The following is a 19,917-nucleotide window of genomic DNA, read 5'->3' as shown; positions in this document are numbered from 1 at the left end:
TCCATTTATGGAAAAGGAAACTGAAGCTCATTCAGGTTAAGTAATTTTGCCAAGACCCTAGACTTTGTAAGAGGTAACCAGAGAACCACGTGTAAATCCAAAGTCTGTAGCCCTTCAGTTTATGCTACCTGTCCTACAAGTGACACACTCCTTCCAAAGTTAAAAGCAAAAGTTTTGCCTATTAGGAGCAGGAAATGAAAAGAGAAATGTTCTGTGTGCAGTGAACTAGGATGTTATTAGCACCCGTGAGGTTCTGGACACATCCATGGTGTCAGGCTCAAGTATGGAGCTGAATGTGCCCAATCTCTTCAAGAAATGAGCCCTGAGGCCAGCACACCTGGTCCTGTGTCAGCCACAAACACGCCAGGTGATGCCTCTTCTACTCAGGAGAACACCTTGGTTCAGCCAGGATACCATCTGGGTCTCTGATTAATTTGAAGGTGGGTTAGCTCTAAATACCTAGAGAAACTGGTACTAACCTGTGAAATCATTCCAGATTGCTCTACAAAATGACATCATTCAAATGATATTTTTGTTCCCAGGCCTTTGATTTGGCCTGGTTCAGCTGGTCTGAAAATGTTCTGCCAAAATAGAACTTATGCCACTGCTTTGACAGAAGCCACTTTTGGAGTCAGAAGATGCCAGGCCATTGTCCACCCAGCCAGAGCTCCTGGTTTGGCTTTCCTTCTAAACAAACCCTTCAAACCTTTCCTGTAGAGAGAGCTTTCTCCTACCTCTTCTTTAAGACTTCATAAATATGCCCAAGTAATTTCTTATGAGAAAGAGCAGAAACTTTATATATATACATTTTTTTACTTTTTCATTATTTAAATTTTTAAATAGACTTTCATATACAAAGGGCTCAGGTTATTCATTCAACAAGCATTTATTGAGTGTCTACTGCAAGTCAGACACTGTATTAGCTATCTTGGGCTCTGCAGTAAATAATATTGACAAGGTTTTTCAAAGAGCGTGGAATCCGGTGGAAGGAGACAGAAAACAACAAAGTAAATACACACATAAGCAAAATAATTACAGATTGTAAAAAGTGTTATGAGAGAGACATATAAGCATGGTTATGAGATAACAAAAATCCACAAAGGCAACTTTAGATAGAAGGCAGGGAAAGACCTCACTAAGACGGTGACATCTGAGCTGGGTCCTGAAAGGTGAGAAGGAGCAAAGAGCTGTAAGTATAAAATTACAAGTAGAGAGAAGAATACATGCAAAGGCCTTGAGGTGGGAAACAGCTTGGTGTTTTTGAGGAAGAGAAAGGCAATTAGTGTGCTAGGAGGGTAGTGAGTGAAGGAAAAAGGTATTATGAAATAAAGTTTTGAAGGTAGGGAGAATCTAAATCATGGTGGCAGTAGGTGCTGGAGGCCACATTGTATATATATACACATATATAATATATAATATATATAAGCAAATATATATATTTGTTTGATCTTTCCACAAACCAGTTAAGGATTAATATCTTTTCTACCAATAAAATTTAACCAACTGAATGGTGGCTTTCCTCCAAAGACAAGGAAGCCTAGCCTTGGAGAGCTACTATTAACCTACAAAATAGTTCCAAATTGCTGCATAAATAAAATTCTTCAAATATAATTTTTGTTTCCAGGCCTTTGTATTGATGGGGCCTAGAAAATTAAAAAATCTATTTAAAAATAAGAATTTTTCAAATTTCAAGAGAGACAACTTTAAAACAGTGAATGAGGGATGAAATTATATGAATACTTCCATCCAAAGTTGATAACGGAAAACAGGTTTGGGGATAGGCAGACAAAGACCTCTCAACTACTTCTGTATAAATGATTGTAAAATCTGTGTTCAACCCCAAGATCACACCCAATTCCTATTCATGCCTCCTACTCTCTTCCATTGTGGTTCCTAATACCCTTTAGTTGGCAGCATACGTTGACATACAATATACATGAAGGGGTTAAAAGTTAGAAGTTCAATACTGATTTTAAAATAAGTTTTGTCAAATAGAAAAAATTGCACCCAATTATAGTGCCACTCACTGATTTTCCTTAAGCTCTATGTCTCTGTGTGAGTAGCAATGTTTACTGCCCTGACCTTTCTTATTTTGTTTGTTGGATAAGCTATCTAAGGAAGATGGAGTTTAATCAGTTTTATTTTTTATTTCCACTGCTGCCCTCAAACCATTCTACAAGATTTTTCTTCTCTGTCCTCTTAGGCCAATTTGTTAACTTTTTTGGCCATTTCTGGATATTAATAAAACTGTTATTTTCAAATATTAAAATCAATCTAAAACAACATCTATCCTCAAATTTAGGTTCCTCTCTTTTCTAGTTTGGCATGGCACAATAAATCTACAGATTAGAGTGGGAAAGGGGATAGCCATTTCTTTGCTACTCTGATATCCCATTCTCCATATTCTCACCTCACCCCATTATGTTCCTGTGAGAGCACCAAAGTGAGAGAGCCATGTAGGCTGGTTCATTGGTCAGCCATTTTTACCTAAACATTCTGTCCTCCCAGCAGAAAGGTCAGACAGCATTTCTCACCTGTGCTGTGAAGAAGTGCAGGCTGGGTCTGGGGACATCTCTAAGAGTTCAGATTCTCAAGCTCAATTTGCAAAGAAAGGAAGTAGACCTAATGTAGAGAGAATAATAAATTACATTACAAAAATTACATTATCTATACCATATACACTGACTCTCAATTTTCATCTACAGAGCCATTTTCATTCTTACAACCATGAAATCCTTTTGAGGGAAATCAAAGCCGAGAGAATAAGTGACTAGCTTCATGGCTCCAGGTGAAATGAACCTTCCAGCAGAGCTTATAAAACTTAGTCCCTCTCAAGTTTTGGTTTAAGAGATTTCTTAATCGTTAGCCATCTTCATTGAAGACCTCTAAGTCCTGCCTATGATGATTTTGCTTAGTTATAAATTTCCTGTTATGCCTAACTGAAACATGATATGTGACTGGGTAATACTGCTCTGTCATATTAAACTGCCTTAAGTTTATACTTAATGATATTCAAATGCAAGGACACACACTGTCATACTATGGCTTAGCAACCTGTGTAGACTGATGAAGACTATATAGTCCCTTACACCTGGACTGTAGGCCATGGTTTATGAAATGCTCTCTCACACACACATATCATCACACTGACTTGCTAGTAAGGCAGATACTCTCATAGAGAAGTGGGGCAAAGGACTTGAAATGTTCATGTTGCTTATTTATTTGTGTTGATGAATGATTGTTTCTGAATTCATACTTTAAGTAGTCTGCTTCAAATTCCATTAGGTTTAACAAGTAAGAGAGATTTCTTCTGCTACTGCCACACTGTCTGTAAGGAGAAATTAATGGAGCTCATTGCATTTTCCAGGTTGGCTAAACTTCTCAAATTCAGGTAGGATATGGGAGAGTGGGTAATCTTTGTAAATAAGAGTTGCTTGGTTACCAATGGCCTATTTTAATAGTTAGGGTAGGGAATGTATATAAGGAGGTTTATAATTCCTACGTCTCAAAATTTAAGTTAAAAATTTTAATTGTGATTTATTTTCTTAAATAGAGCAAAGCTCCTTAGGGACAGTGAATGAATACCTGTTGATTGTTTGACAACATCACTTTGTGTTCTATATTTATACTTTTATCAGTGTGCTAACTGAAGTACAAAAGGAATTCCCCAACTTGGGTCAGATGCTGAACAATAAAAAGATATAAAGGCAAAAACATGTAGAGCAAAAGGAGTGATCACCATTTAGAAAGACCAGGCTTTTCTCCAAAAATCTTCAAACCAAGTAATTTTCTTTCTAGATGGATTTTACCATGAAAGGGGCAATTGTTCCAGCAAACTTGGGTTGATTCAGTGTTTAATAGGCTTAAATTGTAGATTATGGGTGGCCCTTTTATTTTTTTAATGCCAGCTGTAATTCTATAATAAAACTACTTTTATTTATTAAAAACCACATACAAATTGTTAAATAGGAAATCTACCCTCTTTGCTCTTCCCTTGTTTTTCTCATTTCTTTCCAGTGCCTCTGAAATGGTCAATTTGCACATCTGTATATTTGTGAATTTTGGCCATAATCCATAAATTAGAAACAATAATTTGTGTGGGGAATAAGTTTAGGAATTCCCTGAGCCTGCACTGATGGGTTAACAAGGCATAAAGAATTAGAAAGCCATTGGATGTTCACGTCCAAGTTTGGGTAAACTAGGTTAGGTAAATAGGTATAAAGAGGGTGGGGCAAAGGCCCCAGTATAGATAAGGCAGGGCAAATGCCCCAATATAGAACAAAGGTATACAAGGTAAATAAGGTTAGGTATTCAGGGCAGAAACACCCCTCCCCCCCTTTAGTAGTATAGCAGAAAGCTGCTTCCACAGGAAGGAAGGACCAAATTAGGTGAACAGGTTAATAGGGTTATATACCTCTGCGGGGCAAAGTTGCCCAAAGCGGAGCTAATTAACAAAAGAAAGGTGCCTTGGGGCGCCTGAGTGGCTCAGTCGGTTGAGCGGCCGACTTCGGCTCAGGTCACGATCTCGCGGTCCGTGAGTTCGAGCCCTGCATCGGGCCCCTGTGCTGACAGCTCAGAGCGCGGAGCCTGTTTCAATTCTGTGTCTCCCTCTCTCTGACCCTCCCCCATTCATGCTCTGTCTCTCTCTGTCTCAAAAATAAATAAACGTTAAAAAAAAATTTAAAAAAAAAAAAAAAAAAAGAAAGGTGCCTTTTTGACCCTGAGGTAGCATGCTCTTTCTTGTCCCCCTAGACCAGTTTAGGTAAACACAGGTGGTGCCTCACGTCTGCTATAAACAAACTTCCACCAGGAGTCAGGATTTTGTTTTGTATTAACCCAAACCCTTAACATCATATACCTTCAAAAACCCCTTTCCCTCACGCCCATGAGTTAATATTGTTTCATTGCCTCTTTGTGCACTTCCATCACCATGTTTGTAAGCCTTCTGATCCTAATAAAAACGGAGCAAGTACCCTTAATCAGGGCTCTTGTCTTCTCCTGGACATTAGGAGAAGAAAAATCTGTCATATTTTTAATGCTGCGTCCCGCTTTCTTGCTGGACAAGAAAGAACTCCAGACCCAGAGTATATGACAAATTTGTGGCCATATTTGTAAACAATTCCTTGGACCAGGTTATGGTGATCATCTCTATTTTGAATGCGGTCATTGCTCCTTATTTGTCTTTAGCTCCTGGAGCACACAGTAGGTATATAGTAAATGCTTGGAAAAATGAGTATATATGAAGGGAGTAGAGAGGGAAGGTTAGAGCTTGTATCCATTAGCCTAATATTGGTGGCTATCTTCAGTGTAGCAGAGAAACATTTCTAAGGGCAAGAGAAAAACTCTGCAAGATGTCCATGAAACAAACCATTGTGGCTACAACACCTTCTGTGCTATCCCCTCCCTACTCCTTTTATAATCTTTATCATTTATATTTTATTTTTTTCATCAACACTTTACTTAAAAATATTTACAAAGAAGCAAAACCAATCCTGATATAAATCACAAAACTCAATGCCTACAGGGGATGGAAATTGACTGGGATCTTCTAGGGAGATGTAAGTATTCTACATCTCAATGTGATTTTATATATATATATATATATATATATATATATATATATATATATATATATATGTTAAAGCATTGAAATATATGCCTAAGAACTGTGCTGATTAAAGTATGTAACTTTTTCCTCAATTAAAAATATATTTAAACAAAAGAAATAGACCGGGTAACTTAAATACATTCACAATTAAAACAAAAATTGTGTTATTAACTTCTAGATAGATACTATTCCTTATAGAAGGCTCTACGCCTAAAGCTGCTCCCTTTTTAAAAGAGAAAAAAAGTATAAAAAACACTAGCAGCTATATCTCTCCCTCTCCCCTTTCCCTTTGTTTCTTTCCTTTTTTCAAAAAAAAATATTTATTAGCATTTTTCTTTCTGTTGTTCAATAGCCATGAGTTGAGTCTGACAAGGAAGGCTGCGGGCCTATGCAGAAGAAGCCAAACATAGCATGGGGCAGGTGTATTTGCAAAGAGGGTGGTGGCCCAGCAGTATCAGAAAATTGGCTACCTCCAGGGAGATTGAGCAAATAAATAAATACATCGAGAACAATAAGAGTCAGGCTTCTCACTATTGGATAAAAAGCTACAAATACAGAAAAAGATAAAGCTAGAATAAATGCAGCTGCCATTGGGTTGGAATTGGATGTACCAGAGTGAGCTAAGTTTCCATTACAGATAAAGAAATAAATATAGATGTAAACATGTGGTTAGTTCCTAGCTATCTGCTGGAAAGGCTTGGGAGCAGTGGCATCTTAGTAGTAACGAATACCTCATGCTCTTGGTGTCAAATGCTAAATGAACCAGGGCTCTTTGAAGAAATGACTAAATCCAGGGCTGGGGCTGGAAAAGAACATGATGAACCTATATCATCTTTGGTAACAGAAAGTAAGGAAATGCTCAAAGAAGGATAGGGGCATGTCAAAAGAACACAGAAGTAAACTTGAGGGGGCTCTAACTGGCCAAATAAAGGACAACTGGAGCCTTTAAAGAATGATATAACAAACTGTAACTCATTGATTTAACTAGTACTCCACTGATATAAATAAATGAATGACTAAATAGATGGATAGAAGAGAAAGTTCCTCCATAGAGTGGAAAGCCTTCAATGAAATGTAGAAGGAATAATGGTTTTTAGAAAATTACCATTTGGCAAAAGGCATAGTAATAATTAGCCCAGGCAAGAAATTTCAGTGGATACTAAAACAGGTAGGTGAAAATGAGACAAGGAATGAAAATTTTACATGGTTTCAAAGAATACTCTTACAAAGTACTTGTTATTTACAGATGGAACAAGAAGTAGATAAACCTGGTCTTGATAAAGTGGTCAAAATGAACAACACTAGTAATGGAACAAATAGCCATAATGTGCAACTGATAAAATATAATGAAGAGACTACAGTGAGACAGTCTGGCCAAAAATACACAACGGGTATAATAATGGTTATATATCCAATAATGAAGAAACACTGGATGAATCTATACTGCAAGACATTCTAAAAAAAACAACCGGCCTGTCTTCAAAAGTGCCAAGATCATGCAAGCTAAGTCAAGTATGGATGCAAGAGGAGGACACTCTCTGAATTCTGTTTATAGATGTCAGGGAAGGCTGATCAAAGGAGATGACTCACAAGTGGTCTTGTAAACATTGCCGTATAAACTAGAGAGGAAGTCATTTTAGGCAAGGGGATAGCATTTTCAAATTGCAGGGTCCTGGGTACTTGTAGTGAGCTGGGTATATCTGGAGCCTAGAGATGGTAGAAGCAGCCAGGGTAATGAGGTGAGGCCAAATTATAAAGGGCCATTTTCTTTGCTTTCTTTTGCAGAGTATTATATACATATACAGTTTGAGAAACTGAAAAAAATGATCTGAGTTAATGTATTAGTCCAGGTCTTCTGAGAAACAGGTGCGAAGACAGGATTAAATGTACAAGTTTATTAAGAGAAATGCCTGCATGAAAGGGAACTGGGAGGAAGCTGAAATCTGGGAGAGTCATTTGGCTGTGACATACATCTGATGCTGAGTGAAGGAAAGGTAAGTTGGTGGGAAGGTTCAGTAAAACCATTTATGAGTCCTTGAGCCAAAGCATTCCCCTGTTTCCCAGGAACAGGACTGCATTACTATCCTACCTCACTCAGTTACTGGTGAGAAGCAGCCCATAGTAGGCACAGCCTCAGTGCAAACACAGGGAGAAACTTCATAGTGCAGCAGCTTGGATCCTTAGTCAATTAGGCTCCCTCTTGTAGAAGAAAGCAATATACATTCTCATGTACAAAACTCAAAAACATTTGATGATTATGAAAGGATTTAATTGACAGAAGAGGTGAAGGATATTCCAGGTGTGAAAAACCTTCAACTCAAGCACTTAGTACTTCACCTTTGTTGTTTTTAAATTATCAGTTGGCTTTTATTTACAAAGGAATCAGGCACTTTTGAGCCATGAGCCATGAGCACACTTATCAATCTGCAGTTAATAAACATGGACATCTAATCCTGGAGAGCCTACCAACTTGCTTTGGCTTCTTAATGTAGTTAAAATTTCTGTTTTTATTTGGTCCATCTGTGGAGGAGGCTAACTTAAATATCACATAACTGTCTTTTTTTCTGGAATTACTTTGATCCATCATGGTAACACAAGTTGTTTTACACTGAACAGAAGCTGTTTAGTAATTACATATGTGTTTCACTAATAAAATAGGGAAATACATTTTATTTATACTTAGTAGAAAAGCACATTTTTCCCCCTTAAACACTAGGTTCATGTGGTAGAGAAAAGCTGGTAAAAAGGAATAGCAAAAGGGATCCTCAGTTTTGTGAAGGTTGGGAACAATTGAAATTACTGATCTTGTTGAGGTCCTATTGAGTCTGAAAAGAGTATGAATTCATAACACAATTTCAAGTTGTTTTAGTCTATTCTTAATTGCAAATTTTCTAAACCCTATTAAAGAAAGGAAATGGTCTTTCTAGACTCATTTTATCAGGTCTGGAGTCCCCTCATTCTTTATCAAGGGCCTGAAAAGTTCTCCAAATTGCATAAGTAACAACTATAAAATATGACTCACTGCATTTTTTTCACTGAGTAATGCAATTAACACTGCAATACTGTAGCCACTATTTTGAAAAAAAATCTTATTAACATTTATTAACTGCTAGCAGAGAGATTTTTTTTAACCCTAAGAAAAGATTCAAGATGTCCATTATAGCTTTTAACAAACTTAACAATGTGCCCTTTCCTCAAAGTATGATTTGTCTGTTCCAAATGATGCCATTTAAAAACACAACGAATATTTTATCAGGTAAAAAAAATGGTGGCTAGAATAATTTGGAGGATTTTTTTTTTAATTTAATGGCAAGAAAATTATTCCAAAAATGAAATGCATACAAGAAATAGCTTAACTGGGGAATCATGCTGAAGATGTGTCTGTAAAACAGCTACATATATATGTATATGTATACTCTAGCTTATATATGAGCTATAATTTTGACATTTGGTCTTCAAGATTATTCAGTTAAATGTCCTATAGTACCTGAATAAGATAGCAATATTTTATGAGCGATGAAGAGGTTGAGGAAGGAAGATTCCCACTCCCTCTTTTTTTTTTTTAAATAATGATTTGCTTTAAATATCTTTCTCTATAACCATCATTCCTGGCTTAATATATGCTGTGGTTGTTTCCTGGCCAGGAATGCATCAATTTACCTACAGTATAAACTTGTCTTTTAATGCTGATCAACCCTGGTGTAGTCAGCCTGAAGCAATTTTTAGAGAGGTTGCTAGTATGAATTAGTTTGATTTTGGATGTGGCTACAAAGATCTGTTTTGGTTATTTTATTTTTAAAGCTGTTTTGTAAGTCGTACCAAATGCATTGGCCCTTTAGAGAACAGGATTGACAAGATGCAGCTTCCTCCTGATCAGGGCCACTGCACAACATGGTTTCAGGGGGCATGGCTTGCATCTCTTCCCACGTGAGATGCAGTACAATAGAAGAAAATAAACTGTTCGTTTCTTCCCAGATAGTTATGGGAGAAAGTATTCTTAAAAAGGTAAAAAACTGATCACTGCTGTAACAAAGCCAGGTATACAGAAAGATTGACATTTATTCTGGGCTTAATACCTTCCTGTCCAGTATGAAAGCCACTACACACTCGTAGCTACTGAGTTATTGAAATGTAGCTAGTCCAAACTGAGATGTGCTCTAAGTGTAAAATACATACCAAATTTCAAAGACTTAGTACAAAAGAAGGAATATAAGATATCTTGTTACTTTTGTATATTGATTACATGTTGGAATATATTGGATGCATTCATTTAAATAGATTATGCTATTAAAATTGATTTGAACTATTTCATTTTACTTTTCTCAATGTGACTTCTCAAAATTAAAAATTACAGTGTGGCTTGATTTGGTGGCTTGCATTGTATTTCCATTAGACAGCACTCATCTGGAATATTTGATCTACTCAGGTTTTTGGAAATAATTTTATCTCTTCTATTCATTGTGCCCAGTCAAAACTGTTACAGGAGCTCAGATTAGCCTTGGGACACTGCCCAAGTGGGTGATACCAAGATTGGGATCCTCGAAAACAACGTATGGAGCTTGAAGTATCTAGGACTGAAGGGACCAGGTGAACCTGAATGGTAGAAATTGTCAGCCTTGATCCTTAGATGTTTCACAGGGTCAGATTTGGAAATGCGATGAACTGAGATGTTTTTCTAGTGCTAGAGTTACTGGACTTGAGCCCATCATAGACATGAGGGCTTTATAACCACTCAATATTACACAAAATTAGTCTGTGTGTACCTGTTTATTTAAAGAGACTATGGGGTGCCTGGGTGGCTCAGTCAGTAAAGTGTTAAGCATACGACTTCAGCTCAGATCATGATCTCACGGTTTGGGAGTTTGAACCCCACACAGGGCTCTGTGCTGACATCTCAGAGCCTGGAGCCTGCTTCACATTCTGTCTCCCTCTCTCTCTGCCCCTCTCCCGCTTGTACTCTCTCTCTCTCAAAAATAAATAAACATTAAAAATAAATAAAAATAAAGAGGCTGTAATTTTAAGAAGAACCTCATAGGAGGCCATGGCTTCAAAAATATTAAGGATCCTAATTCTACTTTTCAACAGAATTATTTATTTTTGCATTAAGTTGTATGAATTCTTTATATATTTTGTATATTAATGCCTTACCAGGTGTATCATTTGCAAATATCTTTTCCCATTCAGTAGGCTACCTTTTCATTTTGTTAACGATTTCTTTCACTGTGCAAAGTTTTTTTATTTTGGTGTAATCCCAATAGTTTATTTTTGCTTTTGTTCCCCTTACCTGAGGACATATATATAGAACAATGTTGTTAAGGCCAATGTCACAGAGATTACTTATGTTTTCGTCTAGGAGTTTCATGTCTCACATTTAGGTCTTATTCCATGTTAAGTTTATTTTTTATGCATGGTATAAGACAGTGGTCTGGTTTTTCCTGTCTTATAATTCTTTGTTATAGATTAATTGACCATAAAATCATGGATTTATTTTGGCTTTCTATTCTGTTCCATTGATCTGTGTGTCTATTTTTGTGCCAGTACCATACTGTTTTGATTATAGTAGCTTTGTACTTTAGTTTGATATCTAAGATTGTGACACTTCCACTTTGTTCTTCTTTCTTAAGATTGCAGGATCTTTTGGGGTTCCATAAATATTTTAGGATTACTTGTCCTAGTTGTGTGAAAAATACTATTCGTAGATTGATAGGGATTGCACTGAATCTATAGATTGCTTTGGGTACTATGGACATTTTAATAATATTGATTCTTCCAATCCATGATCATGGAATTTCTTTACATTTGCTTGTATTGTCTTCATTTTCGTTCATCAATGTTTTATAGTTTTCATGATATAGGTACAAGTCTTTCACCTCCTTGGTTAAGTTTATTCTTAGATATTCGGAATAGACATTTTCCCAAGGAAGACATACAGATGGCTACCAGCCACATGAAAAGATGTTCAACATCACTCATCATCAGGGAAATACAAATCAAAACCACAATTAAATATCACTGTCAGAATGGCTAGAATAACACACACACACACGCGCGTGTTGGCAAGGATGTGGAGAATAAGGAACACTTGTGCACTATTGGTGGGAATGTAAATTGGTGCAGCCACTGTGAAAACCAGTTTGAAGGTTTCTTAAAAAATTAAAAATAGATTACCATATGATCCAGTAATCCACTACTGGGTATGTATCCAAAGAAAATGAAAACACTAATTCAAAAAAGATATATGCATTCCTATGTTTACTGCAGCATTATTTACAATAGCCTAGATAAGGAAGTAACTCAATTGTCCATCAATAGATAAAGAAGATGTGGTACATTATACACAATGGAATATCAATCAGCCATAAAAAAGAATGAGATCCTGCCATTTGCAACAACATGGGTGGAACTCAAAGATATGATGATAAGTGAAATAAGCCATGTGGAGAAGACAAATACCATATAATTTCACTTATATACTGAATCTTAAAAACAAGACAAATGAACAAACAAAAAGCAGAAATAGACTCATATACAGAGAACAAACTTGTGGTTGCCAGGGGAGAGGGGGGTGAGGAGATGGACAAAATGGGTAAAAGGGAGTGGGAGGTACAGGATTCCAGTTATGGGATGAATAAGTCATGGGGATGAAAGGTATAGTATAGATAACATAGTCAAGAATATAGTAATAGTGTTGTATGGTGACAGAAGACAGCTATACTTGTGATGAGCATAGCATAGAGTTGTTGAAATCATCCACTATGCTGTACACCTAAAACTCATATGAACTCATATGAAAAACTCAAATGAATGAAACTCTAGAATGAAATGGCTCATTTAGATAGGATACTTCACAATTATTGTAAGGTAGTCATCCATGTCTATGACTAGTAGCCTTCTTAATAATGTGAACATGTGTATACACACATCATGAAAATGAAAGTGCATGGAGCTCAGTGAACAAGAATCACCAGCAATAAGTATAAGATGGGAAGGCTATCAATGGCATTAAAAGGAAAGACACCTGGTGTTGATTATGTCCCAGGACACTACTGATGATTCAGCACAAAATTCCTGTAGCTCTTACACTTAAAGGTTAAGTTATAAATCCAGCTCTGCTTGAAAGAATAAAACATCATTCACTTATTCATTCCTTTGTGTTCTCAATAGTTTAACCTCTATTACAGAATTTAACCCATTATATTCTAACTTCTCATAATTTGCATATCTGTGTCTCAATTTATAATGTGGCTCTTCATGAACAACAGGCACTACTTTTCTTTTCACTCTTTTGCCCTCAGCGCCTAACAAGTGGATGCTCAGTAGATGTTGAGTAAAATAAGTTAATGGTTATTGCCTGACTTCTACACATCTGAGAATAAAAGATGATTTATGAAACAAATACAGCTTTAAAGATTAAAACTTAATGGAGGGCTAAATAAAAGGCTAGAGCTGTGTAGTTTTAGCCAAATCAACGAGATTCAGCATTTGATCTCGTTCAACATCCAAAATTGAGCTAACCTGTAGAAAGACTGCACACAGATTGTGGCTGCGATACACTTTTCCCAGGCCCAAATAGTGCTGATTCATTCACCACAGTTTGTTTGCAAGTGAAGGAAACAAGCTTTTAAGTTAGAGAAATATAAGCAGTCTTAGATCTGGGAGTCATCAGGAAATGTTTGATATTTTAAAGAACTGACTGAAAGTTAAACAGGTTAATGTGACATTTCAAAGGGATTTTGAAATTCAATAGCTTTCTCTAGCAGCTGATGTTTATTCTCTGGCTGTAAGGCAAATGTTGAATTTCTTCAAAGGAACAATGATAGATTCTAGGATAGCTAGATAGGTTCAACGTTCACTATAGGTTTTGCTTTTTGTCTTCTCTGTGACCCCTCCCCATCATGAAAAATATATATGTATGTACACAACAGGAAATGGGAAAACCATCTGGCTGGCTTTAAAACATGGTTTTATTCTTCATCATCAAAGGGTTTCTGTGTGAAAATAAATTTATGGATAAAGAAGTAGATATGGTGCCATTAAAGAGAGAAAAGCAGAATCATAAAGAATATATGTAAATTTGGAAAGAGGACATAGTCATTTTTTCCCTTACCATATCAGCACTGTGCAGGAATGTAAGATGTTTGTTATCACTTAAATGAAAGTTCCATGGGTTGGACAGTCTCTTTCAGATGGACATATTCAAATTTAGTTAGAAAGACTAATGACAAAGCCATGTGATATCTAGTTAGGTAAGTTTGAGGAACTTATTTTATTGCTTAGAACCTGGATATATATTGTACAATTGTGCATGTAAAATAATTTCGTAAGTGTTCATTAATATGAAGATCACATTAAGTGATTCAGTAAATTAGGAAAGCTAAAAAACACATTTTAAGGAATTATTAAACATTCAGGTAAAATAATTCTTAAGCATCATCTATTCCAAACCTATACTGGTGTAATCGTAAATAACAGAAATTCAACCTGAAGTGATTGTCTTTAAAAAAAAAAAAAAAAAAAGTGATAGGAGGAAGGAAGGAATATAGTGGCTTATAGAGTCCAAGAATGAGCTACACAGCAAAATCATGGAAAAGGCATGGATACAGATGGGTTTCCAGAAAAACTGAGATCTGGAGTGAGAATGCTCCCAGGAGTAGCTCTCCAACTTCTATCTCTTTATTGTCTCTGCAAGTCACACTCTTTTTTTACATGGTGGGATGTGTACTCCTAAGAGTTCTTCAGTTTTAGATCTTTCAGATATGGAGGAGGGATCAAGAGATTTCTTTTTTCACATTAAATCAAACAATTTTAAGAAAATAATGCATTATTGGTCTAGATTAGGTCAATCTCTTGTAGTCAGGATTAATCTAGTTTGCATCAGAATCCTCCCCTGGACCAATCAATTATTGTGACAAGAGTGGAGCAAGAGATTTGGGGAGGGGAAGCAGTCATGGAATAACACAACAGATTGCAAAGAAGTCATGCAGATGAGAGTCAGCTCTAGAAGAGGTGGAGGGTACAATGGAATGTCTCATACAAATTCTGTCGTTTTACAGGTAAGCAAGCAAAGAGATGAATTGGTTTGTTGTAGCTTATATGACAAACTAGCAAAATAGCCAGAACTCAATAAATGAAAATAAAAAGATAAATGTTGATTGCTTTGGCCATAAACTGATAAAGTGTTGTATATACATATTTATGTTTAATACAATCACCTTATAAAATAGGTATTAACATCCTCATTTTTCAGATGAGAAAACTGAGGTCCAATGATTAAGTAAATTTTCTAAGGCTACACTGCTACTTGGTGTCTCAGCCCAGATTTATACAAAGGTCTGTCAGATTCCAAAACCTGTGCTCTTTAAAAATAATAATACTGACGATGAGATTGTTTTTATAAAGCATGTAAGTGCTCATTATAAATAGTTACACTGTGCTATGTTTAACACAGAATGAATAAACACTCCACATTCCTCCACCTAGAATTTAACATCATTAACAAAGAATATCTTCAATATATCACTAAGAAGAGTAAATAGATCAGCAATGTTTTTTGTGTGTGTGTTTGTTTTGTTTTGTTTTTGCAAAAGGGACCCATCATGATGTATCTTATTTTTAAAATAAAAACAGAACATTTAATTTTACTTGAATTTAACTGGAAAGAAATTAGAGAGTGAAGAACTGCTGAATCTCTATTTTTTTTAACTATAAAAAAACCCTTGTTTTTTGGGGCGCCTGGGTGGCTCAGTCGGTTAAGCGTCCGACTTCGGCTCAGGTCATGATCTCGCGGTCCGTGAGTTCAAGCCCCGCGTCGGGCTCTGTGCTGACAGCTCAGAGCCTGGAGCCTGTTTCAGATTCTGTCTCCCTCTCTCTCTGACCCTCCCCCGTTCATGCTCTGTCTCTCTCTGTCTCAAAAATAAATAAACGTTAAAAAAATTTTTTTTTAAAAAACCCTTGTTTTTTTTACAGAAACAAGTTACAATTATGTAATGTACAAAATATGTAATGTACAAAAACGTACAAATTAATGTACAAAAAGGTTGGAATATTTTTAAGAAACTATGTTTCAAATTTTCACAGTATTGAGTCCTTGCTCTAAAAATAAGGAAATTGGTGCACTATACTTCCCTGTATCTTGACCTCTTAACCTTATAATTTTGGTGAGTTCTGTTAATTTTCAAGACTTATGCTTGTATTCTGTTCTGTAGCCATAATTCCCACAGTTATTTACTCTTAGTTTTGTATTACATGGATTCCGAGCTTATCACGGTACCCTTTACCAAACTTCTCCCTTACTGGTTTTTTGTTTTTGTTTTTCTTATCTTGGTTTGCTTTATTTCATCATCAATAGTTACCTTTCCCTACGAATAGTTCATGTGAGCCATATTCCTAGAGAATGCCTGTTGCCTTTGATTTTGATTTCTAGTACGTTTTAGATCTGTTTCTAGAAAGTTTTGAGCCTTCTTGAATTTGTAGCTTGATGTATTTCATTAGCTTTGGAACATTCTCAGCCATTTTCTCTTCTTCCTCTTTTCTCAATATTCCAATCACACATGAATTAGACCTCTTATTGTAACTGCTAAGTTACTCATATTTTTGTGTTCCTTATCTTTTGTCTCTCCATGCATTATGCTGAATATTTCCCTTTGAAATATCTTCCAGTTCATGATTTATCTTTAGCTGGGTACAATTTGCTCTTTAATTAATCCACTAAGTTCTTAAGTTTGAATACTACATCTTTCAGTTGTATATTTTCAGTTGCTTTATTCTCTATAGTTTTTAGTTCTATTTCCTTGAACATATTTATAGCATTTGTCTACATACCCTATGAGTATTTTTAAATTATCTATATTCTTCTCCTTCTTTTAAAAATTGTCTTGTCTCTTCATGACTGGTTATTTTTCTGATTCAGTAATAGACAATAAATACGAAACATAACAGAAATTGTGTGCAAGAATTCTGCACCCTGCCCTCCCCACCCCCAAAGAGTATTTAAAATTGCTTTGGTCAAACAGGTAGGGACTCTAGCATCTAGGATCAGTTTAGTCCAATTTCAAGGACTAAGATGATTTGAAACTGAGTTTCAGTTCTTTCAAGGTCCAATTGACTTCCAGTTCACCTGTACTCCATAAAAGATTGTCAAAAGTTGGGTTTTCTTTCTCACTTGCCTTCTCTGGAATTAATTGGCAATTGGCAGTTACAAATGCTAGGGTTTCCTTCTTCCAGATATTCTTCACTGCCTTATTAGCTTTTTATGTTTTCAAATAGACATTAAAAAAAAACACATTGTTTTTCTAGATTTTCTAATTGTTCTTACTGGGATGTTTGGTCCAAGTTATTGTCTGCCATTAGCAAAGCTGAAGTCCTGATTAGTATATACTTTAATTTGATGTCAATTTTAGCATCCAGGAAGACTCCATTCTCTGTTCCTTCCACTGCTTGTTATCTTGGCAACATACCCATCTTTCATCTGCTTCACAGATGATCATGGAGTGATTTCATAGCAGTGCCTTCACTAAATGTAGTTCTTCACTTGGTATACCTACACCATGAGAACAAATCACATGAGACATGGTCTGGCTAGATTGGACAAAGGAAGAAAATCTGGTGAAGGAATTAGAGTGTGAGAGAAATAAAACTACAGAAGGGGTGATTTTGGAGAATGCAACGGAGAACAGGTTTTTATGGAAGGATAGACCAATATTATCAAACACTGGAGAGATAACGTACCACAAGAAGAAGATTAGGCTATTGTGTCTTGTAATTAAGAGGTGACCATTGTGCTTACTCTAGCAGCTCATTCACTAAAATTCAAATGACAACAACAGGAGTACGATGGCCCCTGTGCAAGGATGACAGGCACATTTGTGAAATGTTCCATTAAAAAATTAAGGTCACCATTAATCATTAAGAGAACAGTTTCTATAGATAGTGTACTAGATTGGATAAATAAAAGACAGGAGAGGAGTTGGAGGTAGTGTAGACTTTAAGAAGTCAAGTTATGAAAGAAAACAGAATGATGGGTGTGGTATTTTGGTAAGGAAGACAGAGTCAAGGAGAGATTTTAGTCCTTGTTTGCTTTTCGCCTAGGCACTTTTGAGTATGTTTGGCAGCAGAGAACAGATTAAAGCCTGGAGGGACAAGCAAAATTAATTGAACTAAATCCCAGAGAAAATAAAAAGAAAAGGAGCGAGGCTAATCTCTCCACTGAGATATAGGAGTACAAAATAGAGATAAAGGACAAGATTTCTAAATACTGAGATGAAGATAAAGAGGTGGGAATTACATGGATTCAGTTCTGTAGTATCTATTTCTATGGTGTTGTAAAAAAGGTCATCAACTCATTCTAAGTGTAAATAGTTCTTTTACCTTTCACTATTTTCCCTTTAATATCTACAACACACATATTTAGTCCTTCTCATTGGCTTTGGAGCCCTTTGGTATCCTTTCATTGCCTTTAGTGTGAAGAAGTAGGAAACTTTTTTAATACTCCCAAAGCAATCTTTTCTTACTTCACAAAGTACTCATTTCCTTTACCTCCCTCAAAATGTATTCTGAAAAATCTTAATATAAGGACCATGTAGGTTGGCTACTTACTGATATGTAAGTGTAGGAGGACAAATACTTTCTCCAACCTAAATGAATGTCAAATAACCTTAGCAACTAGTTCTTTTTTTCTTATTTTGTTTTCTTATAAATGGAAACTCCACATGAAAAATGACTGTGTTTTATAGGCCCTGTCAATGTGTTGCAAACATTGGGGGCATTACATAAATAATAAATGGGGATAAAGCTTCCAAATAATAAAACTGACTATAACCCAGTCAATTGCTGCTAGTAATGTAGATACTGAACTTAAAATTACAAAGAATAAAGCACACAGATCCTTAATCATGATGTCCAGAAATGTGAGTTACATTTTGGTAATTATAACTTTCAGTTAATTCATAAATATTTATTGAGTGTTTTCTATTTGACACATAGCAACTGATGAGAAAGTACCAATATTATCCTCATCTTAAGGTGAAATAAATGAGGATTCAGGAGATTAAAGAGCATGCCCAAGTTTGTATATTCAGCTAATATATGCAGACCTTGAATTCAAACTTGTTTTTCTGAATCCAAAGCCAATAGTGTTACTTACAGTGCTATACAGCTTCCTCCCCAGTCTAGCACTTATAATTATGAGTTGGATGATAATATTTTTCCTTGTGAGAGAATAAGAAATTAGAATATTTGATTGTTTATTGTAACAAATTCTAACCCTGTGCAAGGCAGACAAGTATATTGCCCAAAGTATAAGGATGGATTTTAATGGATAGATGCAATTATTCAAGAATGAGAAATGGAAAATATCCTGTCATTTGATTTCACCTTTGTTTTTTAGTGCCTGGGCAATGATATATTTAATAAGGCATGTACTAAGGGGCACCTGGGTTGCTCAGTCAGTTAAGTGTCAGACTTCAGCTCAGGTCATGATCTCATGGTTCGTGAGTTCAAGCCCCATGTCGGGCTCTGTGCTGACAGCTCAGAGCCTGGAGCCTGCTTCTGATTCTGTGTCTCCCTCTTTCTCTGTCCCTCCTCTGCTCACACTCTGTCTCTCAAAAATAAATAAACATCGAAAAAAAAATTTTAATAGGACATATGCTAATGTAGAAAACTTGTTCAATATTTAAGGTAAAGAACTGTTTAAGGAGATGTGACATTACCAAAGAGGCAAACTTCTACTGTGCATATCAGAGTATTAAATTTTATTCTTTATTTTATTGTCCAACAATTTTGGTAGAATATATAAGAAAAGAATGAGGTGGACAAAAGTCTACGAAGAATTTTTAAGGTCCATCTAAATAACAGGCATTATGACTATCACCACTGCATCTTAAGTAATTAATTCTATTGAACTTTTTAATGCTTTGGGAAATCTATGCTGTAACTAGACTTATAAAAAATAATTTATATATATTTAAACTTTCTCTTAGTATTCCCGCAGATCATGCTGTGTGTTACCAAACATTAGCTGGAAATAGTAGCTATAAACAGATGAAATTTGAGAAAATAATATAAAAATAGTTATGCTTGTTATACAATCCAGCCTCTTTAGAATATGATGCTGATTTTTATAAATCATGCTTCATTCAACATCGAACATATGGCATTGTGGTTCTGAGAAAAATATATCTCTGATTAAGATTTCTATCACTAAATTTATATTTACGAAGCACTTCACAAAATTCCCTTCTATTCTTTATTGCTTACCGCTTTCTATTAAAGAATGTTACACACACACACACACACACACACACACACAAATC

General features: G+C 35.8%; 1 protein-coding gene across 2 annotated transcripts in view; it reads right to left on the bottom strand.

Moving 5' to 3' along the window:
* Window positions 1-2,508: 2,508 nt before the first annotated feature.
* METTL15 (methyltransferase 15, mitochondrial 12S rRNA N4-cytidine) overlaps window positions 2,509-19,917 on the bottom strand; it is a 207,490-nt gene continuing 190,081 nt past the window's right edge. The window contains exon 5 of one of the 2 annotated variants that reach the window (XM_058688520.1): window positions 2,509-2,622. In XM_058688520.1, coding sequence (XP_058544503.1) covers window positions 2,597-2,622 — 26 coding nt within the window. In that variant the 3' untranslated portion in view covers window positions 2,509-2,596. The remainder of the gene's footprint in view (window positions 2,623-19,917) is intronic. The other variant, XM_058688519.1, reaches the window with a different exon arrangement.

Source organism: Neofelis nebulosa, chromosome 10 (assembly GCF_028018385.1).
Source record: "Neofelis nebulosa isolate mNeoNeb1 chromosome 10, mNeoNeb1.pri, whole genome shotgun sequence".
NCBI lineage: Eukaryota > Metazoa > Chordata > Mammalia > Carnivora > Felidae > Neofelis > Neofelis nebulosa.
This window is presented reverse-complemented; position numbering and strand designations above follow the sequence as displayed.